The sequence below is a fragment of the Crocodylus porosus genome, unplaced genomic scaffold (assembly GCF_001723895.1).
Source record: "Crocodylus porosus isolate Cpor-Errol unplaced genomic scaffold, CroPor_comp1, whole genome shotgun sequence".
In the NCBI taxonomy this organism is placed as follows: Eukaryota; Metazoa; Chordata; order Crocodylia; family Crocodylidae; genus Crocodylus; species Crocodylus porosus.
Window position 1 is genome coordinate 161,600,342 of NW_017728906.1, and position 15,727 is coordinate 161,616,068.

A 15,727-nucleotide genomic window follows, 5' to 3' on the forward strand; every position below is an offset into this window, starting at 1 on the left:
CTCTGTATTAAGCCTTTTCTGTTTTGTGTCCTGAGAGACCTAAAAATGGATCATTTTACTGTTTGCAAGTGCTATAATGGGCTCAGAATAGTTGAGGGACAGAATTCAATATTATCTCTGTTTGCAATTTACAGCAAATGTCTAAGTTTGTTTTACTTCGGTATATTCTGTCAACTACCCCTCCCCCACTTATACTAGCTTCAACAAAAAAGGTCTAAAACCCCTCAAGGAGTTAACAGATAACAATCAAGCATATAAGGGCATATTTAGACAGTTTAAAATACATAGTGTTTATCCAGTAAATAAATGACATCAGAATTGTTCTGGTCTGTGTGCAATAGCTGATTTAGAGCTAATATTTGAAAATTTTCTGTATTTAACTAACCTTTCTTAATAGCCTGTGATGTCAATGGGCCAAGCTGCTTAGGTTTTTAGTTTATTTTTTATGTCTATAGCTAACATTTTAGGGAAAGATCCGTCTTTTAATTTGATATTGTAATTTCAAATCTAAAGATTATTTTTGCTGTTGCACTCAATATGTAAGTATTAACATTAATATGATTTATCTTTTTGAATTTCAGGAACAGAAAACATTTGGAATATTTGTATCAATGACCGAGTCTTAACAATAATCTTATGACTGTGGATTTGAAAACAGAAAGGGATTCAGACAGAAGAATTATGGTTCTTAATATCTCCAGCAATGAAGAGGAGATTGACCTCTGATGGATGAAATTTCTGGAATGGAGAACAAACTTTTTGAAGAGGATCAAGTGTCACCTGATTCTACACCTACCAGGTGCCAGGAGACTTCAGAGGGGACAATGAATGAAGAATATGAAACAAAGGCAGAAGAATGGGAATGCCAATTTGAAGTCCAGCACATTCTGCTGGAGCCTGAATCCAGTCCTCTGTCATACCTAATAAACTGCAATGAGACATCTGTGGAGCCTGGCATGGTTAGAAGCAGTGTCACTGCTGCTGATGAACCTAATATAAAGCATTTTTGTGAAGAATTACTATATTCTTCAGCACACAAATCTAAGTACAATCCTGTGCACTTGCCCTTACATACCGCCTGTCCCTCCCCATTCCTTCCAAGAGGAAGTTCAGATGAGATACCAGAAAGGGTTCACAAGATCAGAGTGAGGAAACACAAACCAAGTGCTATCTCTTTTTCTGACTTTGAATTTTTATCACTTGGAACTAATGCTAAATTCCATATTTGTGAAGTAACAGAAACATCTGAAGAGGATGAGGAGAGGGGTGGTGATGATGACGTATTTACAGAGCTGCCCCAACCTGGGGTATTTCTTAATGGTCTTCATAAAAGGGCTGTTTCCCAAGGAAAAGGAGAAGAACAAGAACACTGCACGAGTCAGCATATCCATCACGTAGAGAGTTCCTGTGAGCATTCTGAAGGGAACCTGGATAGCTACAAAAGGGAAGAAAAGCAAATGGCCTTGGTGGTAAGAAAAGCTAATTTCTTGTTCCAACCAGACAAGCTGTACCTAAGCAGTATCATATCAGTTCAGCTAAGAGGGTGCGGATTGCTAAAATGTCATATCTTTTTAACTGCATAATTATAATTGGAGCGTACTAACTTAATCCATAAATACTGTAGTTTAAATACAAAAAAATGTTAGTGTCTACATGAACAAACCTTGTGCAATTTCTTGAAGCTGTCTATACAGCACATTCAAAAGTTACACCCGCATCCCTCCTTCCATAACATTTGTTGAAATCCATAGATCCCTGGTTTATTCATTTGTGGTCTTCATCAAAAAACTGTAATGAGCTTGGCTCTTATTGTTTTGGTCTGGCTGCTTTGGACTCATTTGATAACACAAAGCAGTTATAAACAAATTTAACTAGCTAGTTAAGATTTTTTTACAGTTGCTTTGCAGTATCAGACTGGCATAAAGCAGCTGGAATGTACCAGTAATCTGGCCCTAGGCCTCTCCTTTCATTAAAATGTATTACCAGAAGTCAAACTTTGTCCATTCTATAAATTTATTATTAATCCAAAGAAACATACACAGCTGACAATACAGTGACAACAAAAATATTATATTATATATTCAAAATGATAAAAAAGGAAAAACTTGAATCAATCAAAACTAGTTCTTCAATTTTTCTTGCTATACTTCCATTAGTCTGAGCTTTAAACTTTATTTTTATCCTCAGATTGGAAAATTGTCTCTTTCTTTTTTCCTGCTTCAGCAGAGACTGTCTATACCTGGTGCAGTATCTCTCCCTTGTCAACAAGTGACACTGTGCTGGCTAACACTGAAATACATTTCCAGTGGCTGTGGATAATTCTAAGCAGGCATAATTAAGGTTGCAGTCAGGGAGTGGAATGGGTGGAGTGGGTCTGTGGAAGTTGCTTCTTATACATACTCCTTGGTGGTGTGATCTATCATACAGATAGCCATTGGAAGGGGAAATTTCATACTTATTTCCCTGCGCTAACATACAAGCAAGGTTGCAAACTGATCCATTAAATAGATAATCTGTATCTGTCTTATTATGCCATCGAACTTCTTAAGGAAAAATATTATTATTAAGAAAAAAAAAAAGAGATTCAGGACAACTCCAAGGAAATACAATAACAAGAACCAACTGTAGTCTTTTGAGCATTAATTGTTTGAGTAATTACCCATGTTCTTTGGCATTGGGGGAGTATAATAAAATTCATACACACTTTCCAACTGAATTCTCACTAGTCTGAGATCCAATACATGGATCCAAATCAAGCTCTAGTATAAAAATGCACAGCTGTCTCTGTAGTTGGGTAAACCAAATCTACAATCTTAAACTGCATGGACTATCAGACCCGCTTGGTCATCTTTTCCATTTTTTAATATTGACTTAATACTTTTGCTATCAAACCAGCTTTGATTACAGTGATGTAAGGTACTTACAGCCTCAGGATCTCCTACTTCTATACATTGCTTTTTTCCTTCAAATATATAAGATTGTAAACACTTACATGAAGTTTATCCATTATATCTCCAATAACTTCTGATTTATGACAACATAAGAAAGAATACAAATCAGGACCATAACATTTAAATAAGAAAATATGATATATCTAATGCTTAATTCTTTCTTGCCTCTTTCTGAATCTTGTTTCGTATCCTAAGAAACAATTCTGTGCCTGGTGCCTGTTGATATCAATGATAATTCTGCTGCTGACTTCCAGACTAGGACTGTTTCTTCTCCTGTTCATTACTATGCTGTGAAAGTGAAATATTCTTTGGGATCATAGTTGTTTTTTATGACAGTAGTAAACTGAACTGAAACAGCAATGAGAGAGCTCTTGGGAGGTATAGAATACTGGATTGTTACTCATTGTCTGACCCTTGGTTGAAATCCTATCCAGTGTGTTTTGACTGACATCATAATTACTTTTCCATATTTGGCACTGCTAGCCTCCTGGCCATTTGCTTTGTTAAACACTATGCTTATCATATGGGTAGCTATTGCTTTATTTCATCTAGATGAAACAGCCTGAATTAGATAGGTGAACACTTTAAAAAAAAGGTAAAAATTAGTTAACATTTACTCTAACTTCAATTTATCTTTGGGGTTACAGGGAAACATACACTTCTCACCATGTCTATTGATAAAATGAGGTATCAGTAAATTTATTTTAGAATTCAGCTGAAGTATCTGTTGTATTTTGAGGTAATCATTCTCAATCACAGTATGTGAACCCTTCACTAGTTCAGCTAAAAGCGTATTTTGTCTTCATAACTCCTAGGGTTCTTCGATCATCATTGTAACCATTATTTTAGTCTTAAGTCTGTGGAGGTACTTGTACCAACTACTGCTATTAGAAAACCTCAGACTGGGCTTTTTCAGAAGTACTGGACGACATGTTACATAACTCTCATAGTAAAATCCCAGTGACAATTAGTTTATTGAATTGTTATGCTGTTACTATAATTTATGCTTTTGCATTCATTCAGGAACAGTAGTGTCTGCATTTCTATTAATGTAAACATGCATCAAATTGCAAGACTAACATCCTCTTACTTTACTATACTAAAGGTCATTCCTGTGGATAAAAGAGGCTAGAACTGGTTGTCATTTAGCTTACTTTATGCCCATGCCATAAAATAAACTCAAGGATGCATCTTGTAGTACAACAGAATGGAGTATAAATTTCTAGGCAAGCTTGTGGAATAGCCTAGTAAATCTCTGAGAATATGTCAAAACATTTTAGAAAATGGTGCAGATTTAATAATGTAAATGTGTAATCCTTCTGTCTGAGTGTTTCTATATTTAAATGGGTACATATCACTGTAAGAAAGACTCCAGTAAGCAAAAAAAAGTGTTGTCTGTGAAATTTTTAGTAAGTCATATTAATTTTTGTTCTGGAAGCTCTCAGCATGACTAGTTCAGACTCATGTTAATGACATGGATCACTCACTGTCTAGTTCTCTCTCTTATTTAGAGGTGAGGCTACAGAATGATTTCTCTGTAGTGGAAAGAAATGACCTAACTGTAGGCACTGTCAGAGTAAAGCCTCTGCCAATAGCAGTAATTATTAAGACCTGAAACATAAAAAAAAGGTAACAAATCACCTTTACCATATCGTTATGGGATATCCAACATGTTCATATGAATGATATCCTGATGCCTAACTTCATACTACCACAGCTGACTTTGAAATAGTGATTAGGATCTATCCTGTAGGGCATTCCTAAGTAAATGCACTTGCTATTGATCTGTTTATCACTCGATCTCAATACTAACCCAAACAGGGTTAAGGAACAGTTTAGTTGCTAAGAAAAAACTAAGCTTAAAACCACCACAATACAAAAAGTCATTGTTCATTATTTCTTTAGGTAACAAAAGATTGCCTACTTTCTTTACAGTGTCCTCCTAACATGGCATAACAGTGCAGCAGCAAATGCTGGAAGAACTAGGGTGGTAACTCCTATTTTATACTGTGCAAATAATCCTACTGAAATAATCTTGCTATATGGCAGAGCCCAGCATGTGTAAAATGGTAGAATCTGGCTTCTTTGTTTCTTCTGTTAAGAGCTCACCCTAGCTATTTAACAGTGGACCCACAGCTTCCTTGGTCTTGCTTTTCTGACCCATATATTTAGAGAGCCTCTTCTTGTTATCTTTAACTTCCCTCATCAGGTGTAGTCCATCTTTGACCTTCACCTCCCTGATTTTGTTCCTGCCATTTCTTGCTACTTTTTGGTATGCTCTGTGACCTGCCTGTTTTTCCATTGCCTGTAGGCTTTCCTTTCACTTTTGAGGAATCCTAGGAGCCCCTTGTGGAGCAACTTTGGTCTCTTGCCATTCTTCTTATGCTTCCAGCATGTTAGAATATCTGCTTGTTGGGCTTCAAATTCTGAAGCTTCTAGTACTCCTGAGCCCCTTTATCTTTCAGCCTGTTGCCCACAGTATCATGTCTACTATCTCCTTGGGTCAGTTGAAATCCACATTTTGATATCTAGTGTTTTAGTTTTGCTTACCACATGCTTTCCCCATTTTATAATCATGAATAATCATACTGTGTTCACTTCCTCCCAAGTTTCCCCTCACTTTCACATCCTTAATCTGTTCTTCCCAATTGGTCAAAACAAGATCCAAGATAGATGATCTCCTAGTTATATCCTCAACTTTCTGAAACAGAAAGTTTTCCTTCACACAAATTAGGAACTTCTCAACATTTTACATTTGCATGTGCTATTCTTCCAGCAGATAATCCAGAAAAAATGAAGACTCCCAACACTGCCATTTCATAACTTTTGGATAATATTGTCTTCTGAAAGAATGCCTCATCCACCTCTTTTTCCTGACTTGGCAGTCTATAGCAAATCCTCACCATTAAGTCATATCTGTAGCTTTCACCTTTATTTTTACCAAAATACACTCCAATGCGCTACTATCTTCTTCCTGAACCAGGCAACAAGTATGTATATTTTTGACAGATACAGCAACACCACCACCTTTTTTCCCAACGTTATCCTTCCAAAACAGAGCATAACTCTTAATATGTTGATGTTCTAGCCATACGAGTTGTCCTATCAGCTGATCATTGGTCTGAGTCTGTATCAGCCTAGAGCTAGCCAGTCAGAAAATTAAACACTGCATTGTTTCTGAATTCTCGCCCTTCTCTAAATCTAACGTTGGGATCTAATGGTGGTGCAGCCTCCCACCTTTTGCATAATACTGTGGCAGGTAGAGCACTTGCCTAGAGCTAGAATTACCTGGTCATTTGGACTTCTTCAGCCTAACAGTCTTAAAGCCATTAATCCCACCAGAGCCCAGGTGGGGGGGGATTCTTCACCCCTCCTATTGAACCTGTGTAGCCAGAAATTCAACATTCCTAATAAGATAGAGAGTGAGCAAAGGGGAGCCTGACAGCATAGTTCAATGAGGTTGGGCTCCAGGGTCCCACTGCCAGGTCCTGAGAGGGGTAGTTAGCTGTGTTATTTTGAAGTCAGGAAGAAGAAAGGCAGGAGAATAACTGGTTCAGAGGCATAAGCTTTCATAGGTATTCATCAAATACTACCTCATCTTAGAGTCTATCTGCTCCCTCCCCCGCTTCAGTGACTGTCTGATTTAAAATGTGAAAACAGTCAAGGGAGAGGGACTGAAAGCCAGGACTCCCTTCTGTTAAGGGTATATTAGGCACACTCCCAGTATAGTTAATGTATCAGTTCCCTCTGGGGGCTTTTTTTTAATCAGCCATCTAAATGTCTATCCACATTCCATGCAGGTGTGTAGTATATGGATCTGGTGTAGTCTTTTAAATTCTTCCACTTCTACAGAAAGTTGCTACAAAATGGTGCTTGTGTCAGAGAACCCTACTATTTTTCAATTGTGCCTGACTGAAAGTCTTTGAGTAATTCTTTATGTTAGTTGGTCACAGTGGACAGATTTTCCTGTACATGGAATTGCATGTAAATAAATCTTACTAAGAAAACCTTAAAGAAGGAATTATATCTCAGAGAGGTGAGTAACTGTACTGTCTCAGTTTGCTAGCCAAAGCATTTGAGACATGGAATCTAATGTACTGAACCTGTTAATCCCCACCAAACTAAGTTCAAGACTTGATGAGGCTATGTAGACACTGGAGTGAAGGATGGTCCTACTTCTCCTTTTGCCTTTCTATTGGCAGGTAGGCTGGGATGTGAGCTAAATCAATGAGATAAGCTTGGACTTTATCTCTACAGTTAATATGTTATTATGTTCACTAGTACCTAGCTCTAGAAGTTATTTTATTGACTTCAGTGGGACTAATTGTGGTGCCAGGTAGTACTGGATATGAATAAATGTGACAAAATAGCCCAGAGGACAAACTATATAAAAATAAAAGATCAATTCCACAAAAGTATATTTAAACCATGTATTTTAACTTTAATAATGATTCTTTGGGAAAAAATGAATTGTTCTGTGTAATGTTCCAATATATTTTGAACAGATTCTATAAAAAAATAATAATCAGCTTTCACTTGAAGGAATAATGAGTCCTTGACAACAAATGAACAAAGTACCATGGGGATGTCATTACAGAAAAAAGGACTGAGAATGGGAAAAACAAGTTCAATGCTAATTAACAAGATATTGTAGCAATCAGTCTTATAAATTGATTAATTTGGGCCATTTGGTTGATTTTGGCCACCAAATGTGAATTATATACCCATGTTCTGTTGTTCTTTAATACAGTCATATGAGAAGCAACACATACAGAGATTGGTCAAGGATATAGAAAAGGCTTCATCTCTTTCTTTCCAGTTCTGTGGAGACTTCTGTTTCTCCTCTTCTTTATCTTCCCCTCTCTTACCCCCCAGCTGAATTTCCATAACAGGAGAGGAAAGGCTATATAGGGTCTTTCATATGAAAAATCATGCTGGCTCTGTTACCATGTTCTTCTTTGGGTTCCTCCTTTGCACCGTATAAGACCCTCTGAGTGGTTGTGGTGGGTATCTGAGTAGCCTTTGGCAGTCACTTTTCTCCTCATTCCTCTCTCCTTTATATACACTTCAAGACTTGGTGGCTTCCCACTTCAAAGGTAGGGCAAACCTTAACCACATACTCTTATGAAAAAGGTAGGAAGAGATATTGTGACTTGGAATCTGTGAAGGTCCTAGCCCTCCTGGTCCTTATTTGGTTTTTGTTTTTTCAAACATGGGAAAGGACTTGGAGGAAAGCTGATAGTTATTTTGATCATGATGCATCACTGCCTGTCAATAAACAAATCTATGAACAAATCCACACTGTTTTAGTAATATCAGAAGTACATAACTTTTCACTATGTGTGCTCTGGGTCAGAAATGGCAGGAACCTTTATATGACTTTTGAAAAAGAACTTTTTCACTAATTTTAACACTTCTCAAATCTAGGGGTGAATGAGCATTGCTTTGTCTACAGAATATTTGCTCCCTTTGTTGCAGTCCTACTTCAACACTATAGGTCTTCCAAGTAGGACATAGTACATTTTGCGATAAGCTTAAATTATGATGTGATGAGATTGAAATGGAGATATGCTGTCAATTTCCTTCTTATTGCAAAGATGAATAATATCTTGATTGCAAAAATCTCAGACAGTTTAGAAAATGTCAATACAGTAAATAACAGTACTACTAGAACTTTACAAGTATAATGAAGTCAGAACACGTCAGAATTGCAGAACTCTGGTATACTGTAGCTAGGCTATATACTATCAAACCTACTGTGTTTCTCATCTCAAGATGCCAGCATAATACCTAGTGCAGCCACTGAATAGTAGTTGTTGCACAAAATACTGTACATTTGATGAACTGGCAATCTGATTTTCTCAATGTACAGCGTATTCAACAGCACTAAAGTGATTAAAATGTATATATAACAAGAAGAAAAACACCTCATGACAGTGCCAAAACCTGAATCTCAGGATATAGAAGACAGGGGCTTTCTTTAGTTGGTTTTAACAGCTGTTAGAGGGACTAAAAAAAGAACTGTTGTGGCATCTGCCTGCTGAATATGATTGCACACCTTATGGGCTAATTTATACCAACCTTACTCATTTCTGCAGCTAGCTTTATTAAAGGACATGGAAATACTTGAGACTCAATAATAAAAAGTGGTAGAATCTGCTGGTTTGGAATAGCTTTCATAAATTTCTTAGCTTAAATAGCTACTTGTTTACTGTTGGCTCTTTATGGCACACAAGGTTGCAAATCTCCATCATTCTGCATGTTATTAATCAGTTCTTTAAAATGTGAGATTATAAAACAGTAAAACACCAAGAAAATGTAGAAAACAAAATGCAACATGCATCAGCAAAACAAAACAACCCTGGAATAGATTTTCAAACTGCCTGAGACAAAAGTGTAAAATGAGTTATTTTTCAACTTGGTGCTGCAGTTAAGTAGTAGAGATTATTATGGCACAACTCTGTTCAGCACTGGTGAGGCCTCACCTGGAGTAGTGTGTTCAGTTTTGCGCTCCACACTTCAAGAAGGATGTGGACAATTTGGAATGAGTCCAGCACAGAGCAACAAAAATGATCAGAGGCCTAGAAGACAAGGAAAGGCAGAAAGAACTAGGGTCATTTATCCTGGAGAAGACAAGACTTAGTGGGGATTTGGTAAGTGTTCAAATATCCAAAGGGTGATTATAGAGAGCATGGAGATGGGCTTTTCTCTGTGGCTGTAGGCTCTAGGAGCAATCGCCTCAAGCTGCAGCAGGGGAAATTTAGGCTGGAGATTAGGAGTACCTTCCTGACTATGAGGCACTGAGACAAGTTGGTGCTGCAGTTGGTGCCCTTGTACTTAGAGAAGTTGTAGAATCTCCATCCTTAGAAACTTTCAAAAGCTGGTTGGACAGGTATTGGGATGGGATGGTTTGTCAGGAGTGATCCTGCCTTGAGCAGGGGGCTGGACTAGATGGCCTTATGAGTTCCCTTCCAGCCCTACGTTTCTAATATTCTATGATCACTGAAAATTGCTCAAGTTATTAGTATGTGAAATTGTTGCTTCAGTTATTATTAAACTGTCTCTCTGGGTCAAACTTCTGTCAGATAGACTTGTTTCTTTTCCATGACTCTTGCATATAAAAGTGTATGCTTGCTACTTTACTTCTAAAGCTTTATAGCTAAGTTCTGATGCTGAGGGGGTTCTTTCATATTTAGGTGATGGCCTTTTCCACCTACAGTGGAAGAAAGCAGTTCTGGGCTTTTCCTTCTGTATCACTGTATTGTAGATACAGGTTATGTGCAGTATAAAAAGGCCTGCTTAAGTGATTATACTCATCAACAGTATCAGAAAGGCTGCTAGAAAAGTAGAACCATCCATGTCATATTGACTTTCATAACCTTTATCTTTGACTTGCTGAGTATAAAACCTAAGTGTTTAGCAGTTCCAAATAGGTTATTGTGTGTATCATATATTTATGTGTTTCATATATCACTATATTCAGGGGGCAGATACCAGCACAATCCAGATCTCCGAGCACTCCATCGACCCACAGAATTCTAGCTGCCAGAGGCCTGGGACATGGTAGTCAATAGTAATATCAGTGAACAAAAAGTAGAAAATGTACCCTGGTATAACTCCAGTGACTTTAAACCAGTTAATTCCTCGTTGGAGATCACAGCATATTTTGGTATCTTGATAAAGATTCTAAAAGATGTGGATAATTGTACCAAAAACTCATACTTTACCATATTCACCACAGGTGTTTTTGCACTAGTGTCAAAAACTTTCTGAAAATCAGTAAAAATTAGGATGGTGAGTAAAAATTGGATGAACTGTGTTGCTTTGTTCAATTACGTTACATAGTTTGACAATATAATCAATGCAAGAACAAGTGAGGCTTAAAAGAGCTTGTTTTCAAAATCTCCTGTCAATAGCACTGTGGGTTCAGTAGGGTTGCTTTGGGACTGATGGCAGTGTGATCATACACAGTCACTACAGTTGCTTTCTTAGGTAAATCTTTTATTTCATTTCTCCAAGCTGGTGTTTTCTCTCATTCGAAAAGTCATAGCAGCAGCATTTTCAAATTCTCTTCGCTGCTTGCTTTGTGAAGATCTGAAGTTATTTTACCTTGGCCTACCTCCTCTTAATTCTTTAGTTTAGTGGCACTTGTTTTAAGTTTCCCAAAGGTTACTTACTTGCAGTTAGCATTAAGTTTTTGCAGCTTGTCTACTTTTTCCATGTTTTGCTTTTACTGATTTGTTTTAGCAGCAACCAAAGTCAGCTGTGAGCTTTTTTTGAGGTCTGGGACTGAATTCTCATTACCCCTTTGTTGACTGGCACCCTGGCACCATAGTTCTATCAATATTAGCTCTATTGTCTTTTTTTGTTGAATATTTTAGCAGTTTATCTATTTCTCTATATCTTTCACTTTATTTTATAATTTCCCCTTGTTGGTTAGCCTTAAGGAGTTTTAATTTTGCCTACTACTTTTGGCAAAGGCACCCCATCTGGTCTTAGCAATCCACTCTTCTTTTCTTTCCTTGGCAATCCTTAAATATGTTTTCACCCATATTTTTGAATTCATTTCTGATGGTACTGTTCAGGTGGAAAACTTTTTTTGAGAGTGAAAGGACAAACACTGTTCTTGTTAGGGGTCTGTAGTTCTGAAAGAATTGATTTTCTCTGTTGCTTTATTTGCAAGTAATTTAGTTAGTTGGCAACATACAGATGATGCTTGTGGCCCAGGTCTGTCTCCTTGTATGTTTAAACATGCTGAACGGAGGAAGGAAGCTTTCAACACATGCAGAGTGTTCTTTTAGATCACTGGTTATAGTGTCTGATGATACCATAGTTGCTTTCTGGATGCTTCTGCAAGGAAAACATGTACCTGTCACAACAAAATGATGGTGGTGGCAAAGTCCCATAAGTCATTCTCTGTTGCCATTGTATAAACCAATTACAAGTGTGCAAAGAGTATTATTTCATCCATGATTGTCTGGTACAATTTCTGAACTCATGTCATGCATGAAAATGAGAATGTCATATTGTGGAACTCTGATTATTTGGTCTGGTAGAAAGTTATAGAATTTGGCTTTTTTCTTTCTTTGTTCCACTCATTCATAGGGGTAAAACCTTAAAAAACTGTCATCTTCACACATTGCATCTGAAATCTTGCACATATCATTCCACTGTTAACTGGTTCCCAAGCATAGCGCTTTGGTAGGGTCATTCCTTCATAATCAGAGAAAATCTGTCCCTGAGTTTCCTGAGTGGTTCATCATTTTTTTACTTACATGTTTTGACACTATCTTCTGGCCATGATATTTGTCCTACCAAGACTGTCAATAATGTGCTTTGCTGTGGCAAGTCTATTTGCTAGCCTGTGACCTGATGAATTCTACTGGTGGTATATCTACTCCTCAGGATATCTTTGCCAGATATTTTGAAGGGTAGGAGCCAAACACAAACTAGTTTCCCAGTCTGCCAGGTTTGGAATTGAGAGTGACACCTCAAAAGATATCCTATTACACACCGTAAAAAGATATTCTTGTCATGGAAAGAAAGCAAAGATCTCACTAATCCCAGTCTCAGATCTCTGGATAAATAGATAGTGCCCAAATGAACTAAATGACAGGTATCAACCACCTTGGCTAGAAGCTAGTATCTTGAAGAGCCCACAGCTCCAGGTTCTCCTTTCATTGCGTACAGGTTTCCAGAATCTAGATACAATGCTACAAGCTGGGAATCAGTTCAAGAGGTAAGAGACAGAAAATTATAGCACTGAAGAATACCATAGAGCAGGGGTCAATGACATGGCCTGTGGGCTGGAACTGGCAGAGGCTGTGGATACAGCCTGTGGAGTCATGGCTTCAGAGGCATTTGGTAGGGAGCTGTGCTCATACTGCACTGGGTGCTGGGGACTCTGGCAGAGGGAGATCTCTCTCTGCACTGGGCTGCAGTCAGGCACTTGTGGCTTCAACAAAGGGGGAGCTCTCCCTGCACTGTGCAGCAGTCAGGCACCTGGGGCTGCAGTGGAGAAAAGCTCTCCCTGTGCCATGCCCCACCCGGGCAGCAGGGAGAAGTAACAGTGGCATCTGGACCCTAGTATCCACCTCCTCTCTGCTGGCAAATGTTGTTGACCCCTGCTATAGAGTGAGAGAGAAAAAGCCTGTCTAGGGAGCCTCCTTTATAAATGTTTGACAGAAATGTTGTGCGAGACCATTCAAGTAATTAATTTATCTCTACAGCAGAATAAAGCCACAGTTGGGCTCTTTTGCCAGATTTTAACTTACAGGAACAAGCCTTTGTGGGATCTCTCTTTTAATCTCTTTCTCTTCTTAAATATGTTTACAAACCTCATTTTGCCTGTTAAGCTAATGTCTGGCTAAGAGGCCAAGACTCAACAGGAAAAAAGTTCTTAAGTCATGACTTTGTGGTGAATTAAGTACATTGGCTGGAAACAAAAACAGTCAGGGAAATATAGGAACAGTGGTTTGAGAGAAATATAGACCCAGTATATACAAGACAGTAGACAGCAGAGCAGGAAGGAACATACCAATACAATTATCCAAAGTAAAGATGTGTCTGATGTTCTATGGGAATCCTAGGGAAGGAGTGGGCTTGTTGGACAAATGTGACTGTGAAACTGGGAATAGTCATGGGAAATTGTGGAAGTTGGGAGAAAGGGGAGATGTAAGAATTTTAACTTGTGCAAATGACAAGTGAGGAGGAGTGGTGGAGTTTTTTAAAGTTTATTTGTAGGAAAAAGTTATGCAATTTATGATATAGCAGGGATGGCCAAAATACAGCCTACGGGCAGGATCTTTCATAGATTCATAGATTGTTAGGGGCTGGAAGGGACCTTGCAGATCATTGTGGCCAGCCCCCCTGCTCTAGGCAGGAAGACAACTGGGGTTAGGTGACCCCAGCGAGGTGACTGTCTAGTCTTCTCTTGAAAACCTCCAGGGTAGGTGATTGCACCACCTCTGGAGGAAGTTTATTTCACAGTCTGGACACTGACTGCGAAGGAGTTTTTCCTGGTATTAAGCCTGAAGTGGCCTTCCAGGAGTTTGCATCCATTGGTCCTGGTCTTCCTTGGGGGTGCCCTAGTGAACACTGTTCACTAAGCTCCTGATGGACTCCTCTGATATAGCGGTAAGCCACTATCAAGTCTCTTCTCAACTTTCTCTTCTTTAGGGTAAAGAGGCCCAGGGCCCTCAGCCTTTACTTGTATAGCTTGCCTCGCAAGTCCCTGATCATACAGGTGGCTCTTTTCTGGACCCTCTCAAGGTTTTTCACATCTTTATTGAAGTGTGGCACCTAGAACTGGACACAGTACTCCAGCTACGGTCTCACCAGTGCTGAGTATAGTGGGAGTATCACTTAGTTTTACACAAGATGCATCTGTTGATGCATGCCAGCATGTTGTTTGCCCTGCTGACCACTGCCTTGCACTGATGGCTCATATTCATGTGATGGTCAATCATTGCCCCTGGGTCCTTTTTGGCTGTGGTCTAAGACAAGCTGTCAACACCAAGCCTGTATGTATGTTGAGGGTTGTTTGCCCCCAGATAGAGCACCTTACACTTGGAAGTGTTAAACTTCATCTGGTTCCTGCCTGCCCAGGTCTGCTTGTATTTGCAACTTATTTTCTGACGTGACCACACTGCCATAACTTGGTGTTGTCTGCGAACTTGGCCAGCAAGCTTTTCACTCCCCCATCCAAATCATTGATGAAGATGTTGAAAAGCACCGGTCCAAGCACAGACCCCTGAGGGATCTTGCCTGCTGAGGCATTTTGTCCAGCCCTTAGTGAGTCCCCATGTAGGATGAGGACCCAGACAGGTGAAGACCAGTGTTCAGGAGTGGGATGGGTGAGGTTGGGATTATGGGGCGTGGTTGTGGAGCAATGACAGCTCAGGGCACAGCTGTGATCCAGTGCCCACACAGCTCTGCAACAGGTGCGGGGTTTGCGAGCAAGAGCATTCAGGGAGCAGATTGCAGGTCTGCCTTTAGGTCCTGGCCCTGGCCCCACAATCTTGCTGCCCAAAGATCCCGGAACCAGCCCTGGACACAGCTTCCTGTCCACCCAGGCACATACCTGGCCTGCACAGCTCCGAAAGACCCCAGGATTACAGGGTGTTTACAGTGAGGGACCAGGCCAGAGTCCCAGATGTGGATTATGGCTCTGCCCTGGCCCTGCGCTGTCACGGCCCTGCGATCCTAGGGTCTTCATGGAGACTGGCCGGGAGCCATGTGGGCATGGCATGCAGCCAGGCAGGCAAGATGGGGCTGTGGCTGGGCAAAGAGCTGCATCCCTGGCCAGGTCCAAGATCTTGGGGCAGTGACAGTACAGAGCTGGGGCTAGGGCAGAGCCACGATGTGCCCATCATAGCACTGTGGCTCTGCCCTGGGCCCTGGCCCTGGCCCTGAGCTGTCACTGCCCCACAAACCTACCCTGTGATCCTGGCCTTGCTCGCCCACCCCACTCCAGAACACTGCTCCTTGCTGCCTGGGGCCCCATCCCACATGTGAATTGTTGTGTGGGGCAGTGGGTACTGACCTGGCCTGCAACAACTCAGCAAACTCCCTTTGTGGCCCATGGGCCCAAATAATTGCCCACACTTATAGTCAGAGAGGGTTGAAACTAAATGTCAGCAGATTAACCTGAGAAACTAAATTTCAGAATAAAGTTCATAGACTGCATAGACTTCGTAGACATTAGGGCTGGAAGGGACCTCGGAAGATCATCAAGTCCAGCCCCCCGCCCAAAGGGCAGGAAGTCAGCTGGGGTC

General features: G+C 40.0%; 1 protein-coding gene across 1 annotated transcript in view; it reads left to right on the plus strand.

The window, feature by feature from the left end:
• The window catches only part of STARD13 (StAR related lipid transfer domain containing 13), a 520,536-nt gene that overhangs the window by 92,325 nt on the left and 412,484 nt on the right, over nucleotides 1-15,727 (plus strand). Inside the window, exon 2 of the mRNA XM_019530086.1 lies at nucleotides 582-1,469. Within this exon, the coding sequence (XP_019385631.1) occupies nucleotides 726-1,469 (744 nt within the window). The 5' untranslated portion in view covers nucleotides 582-725. The remainder of the gene's footprint in view (nucleotides 1-581; nucleotides 1,470-15,727) is intronic.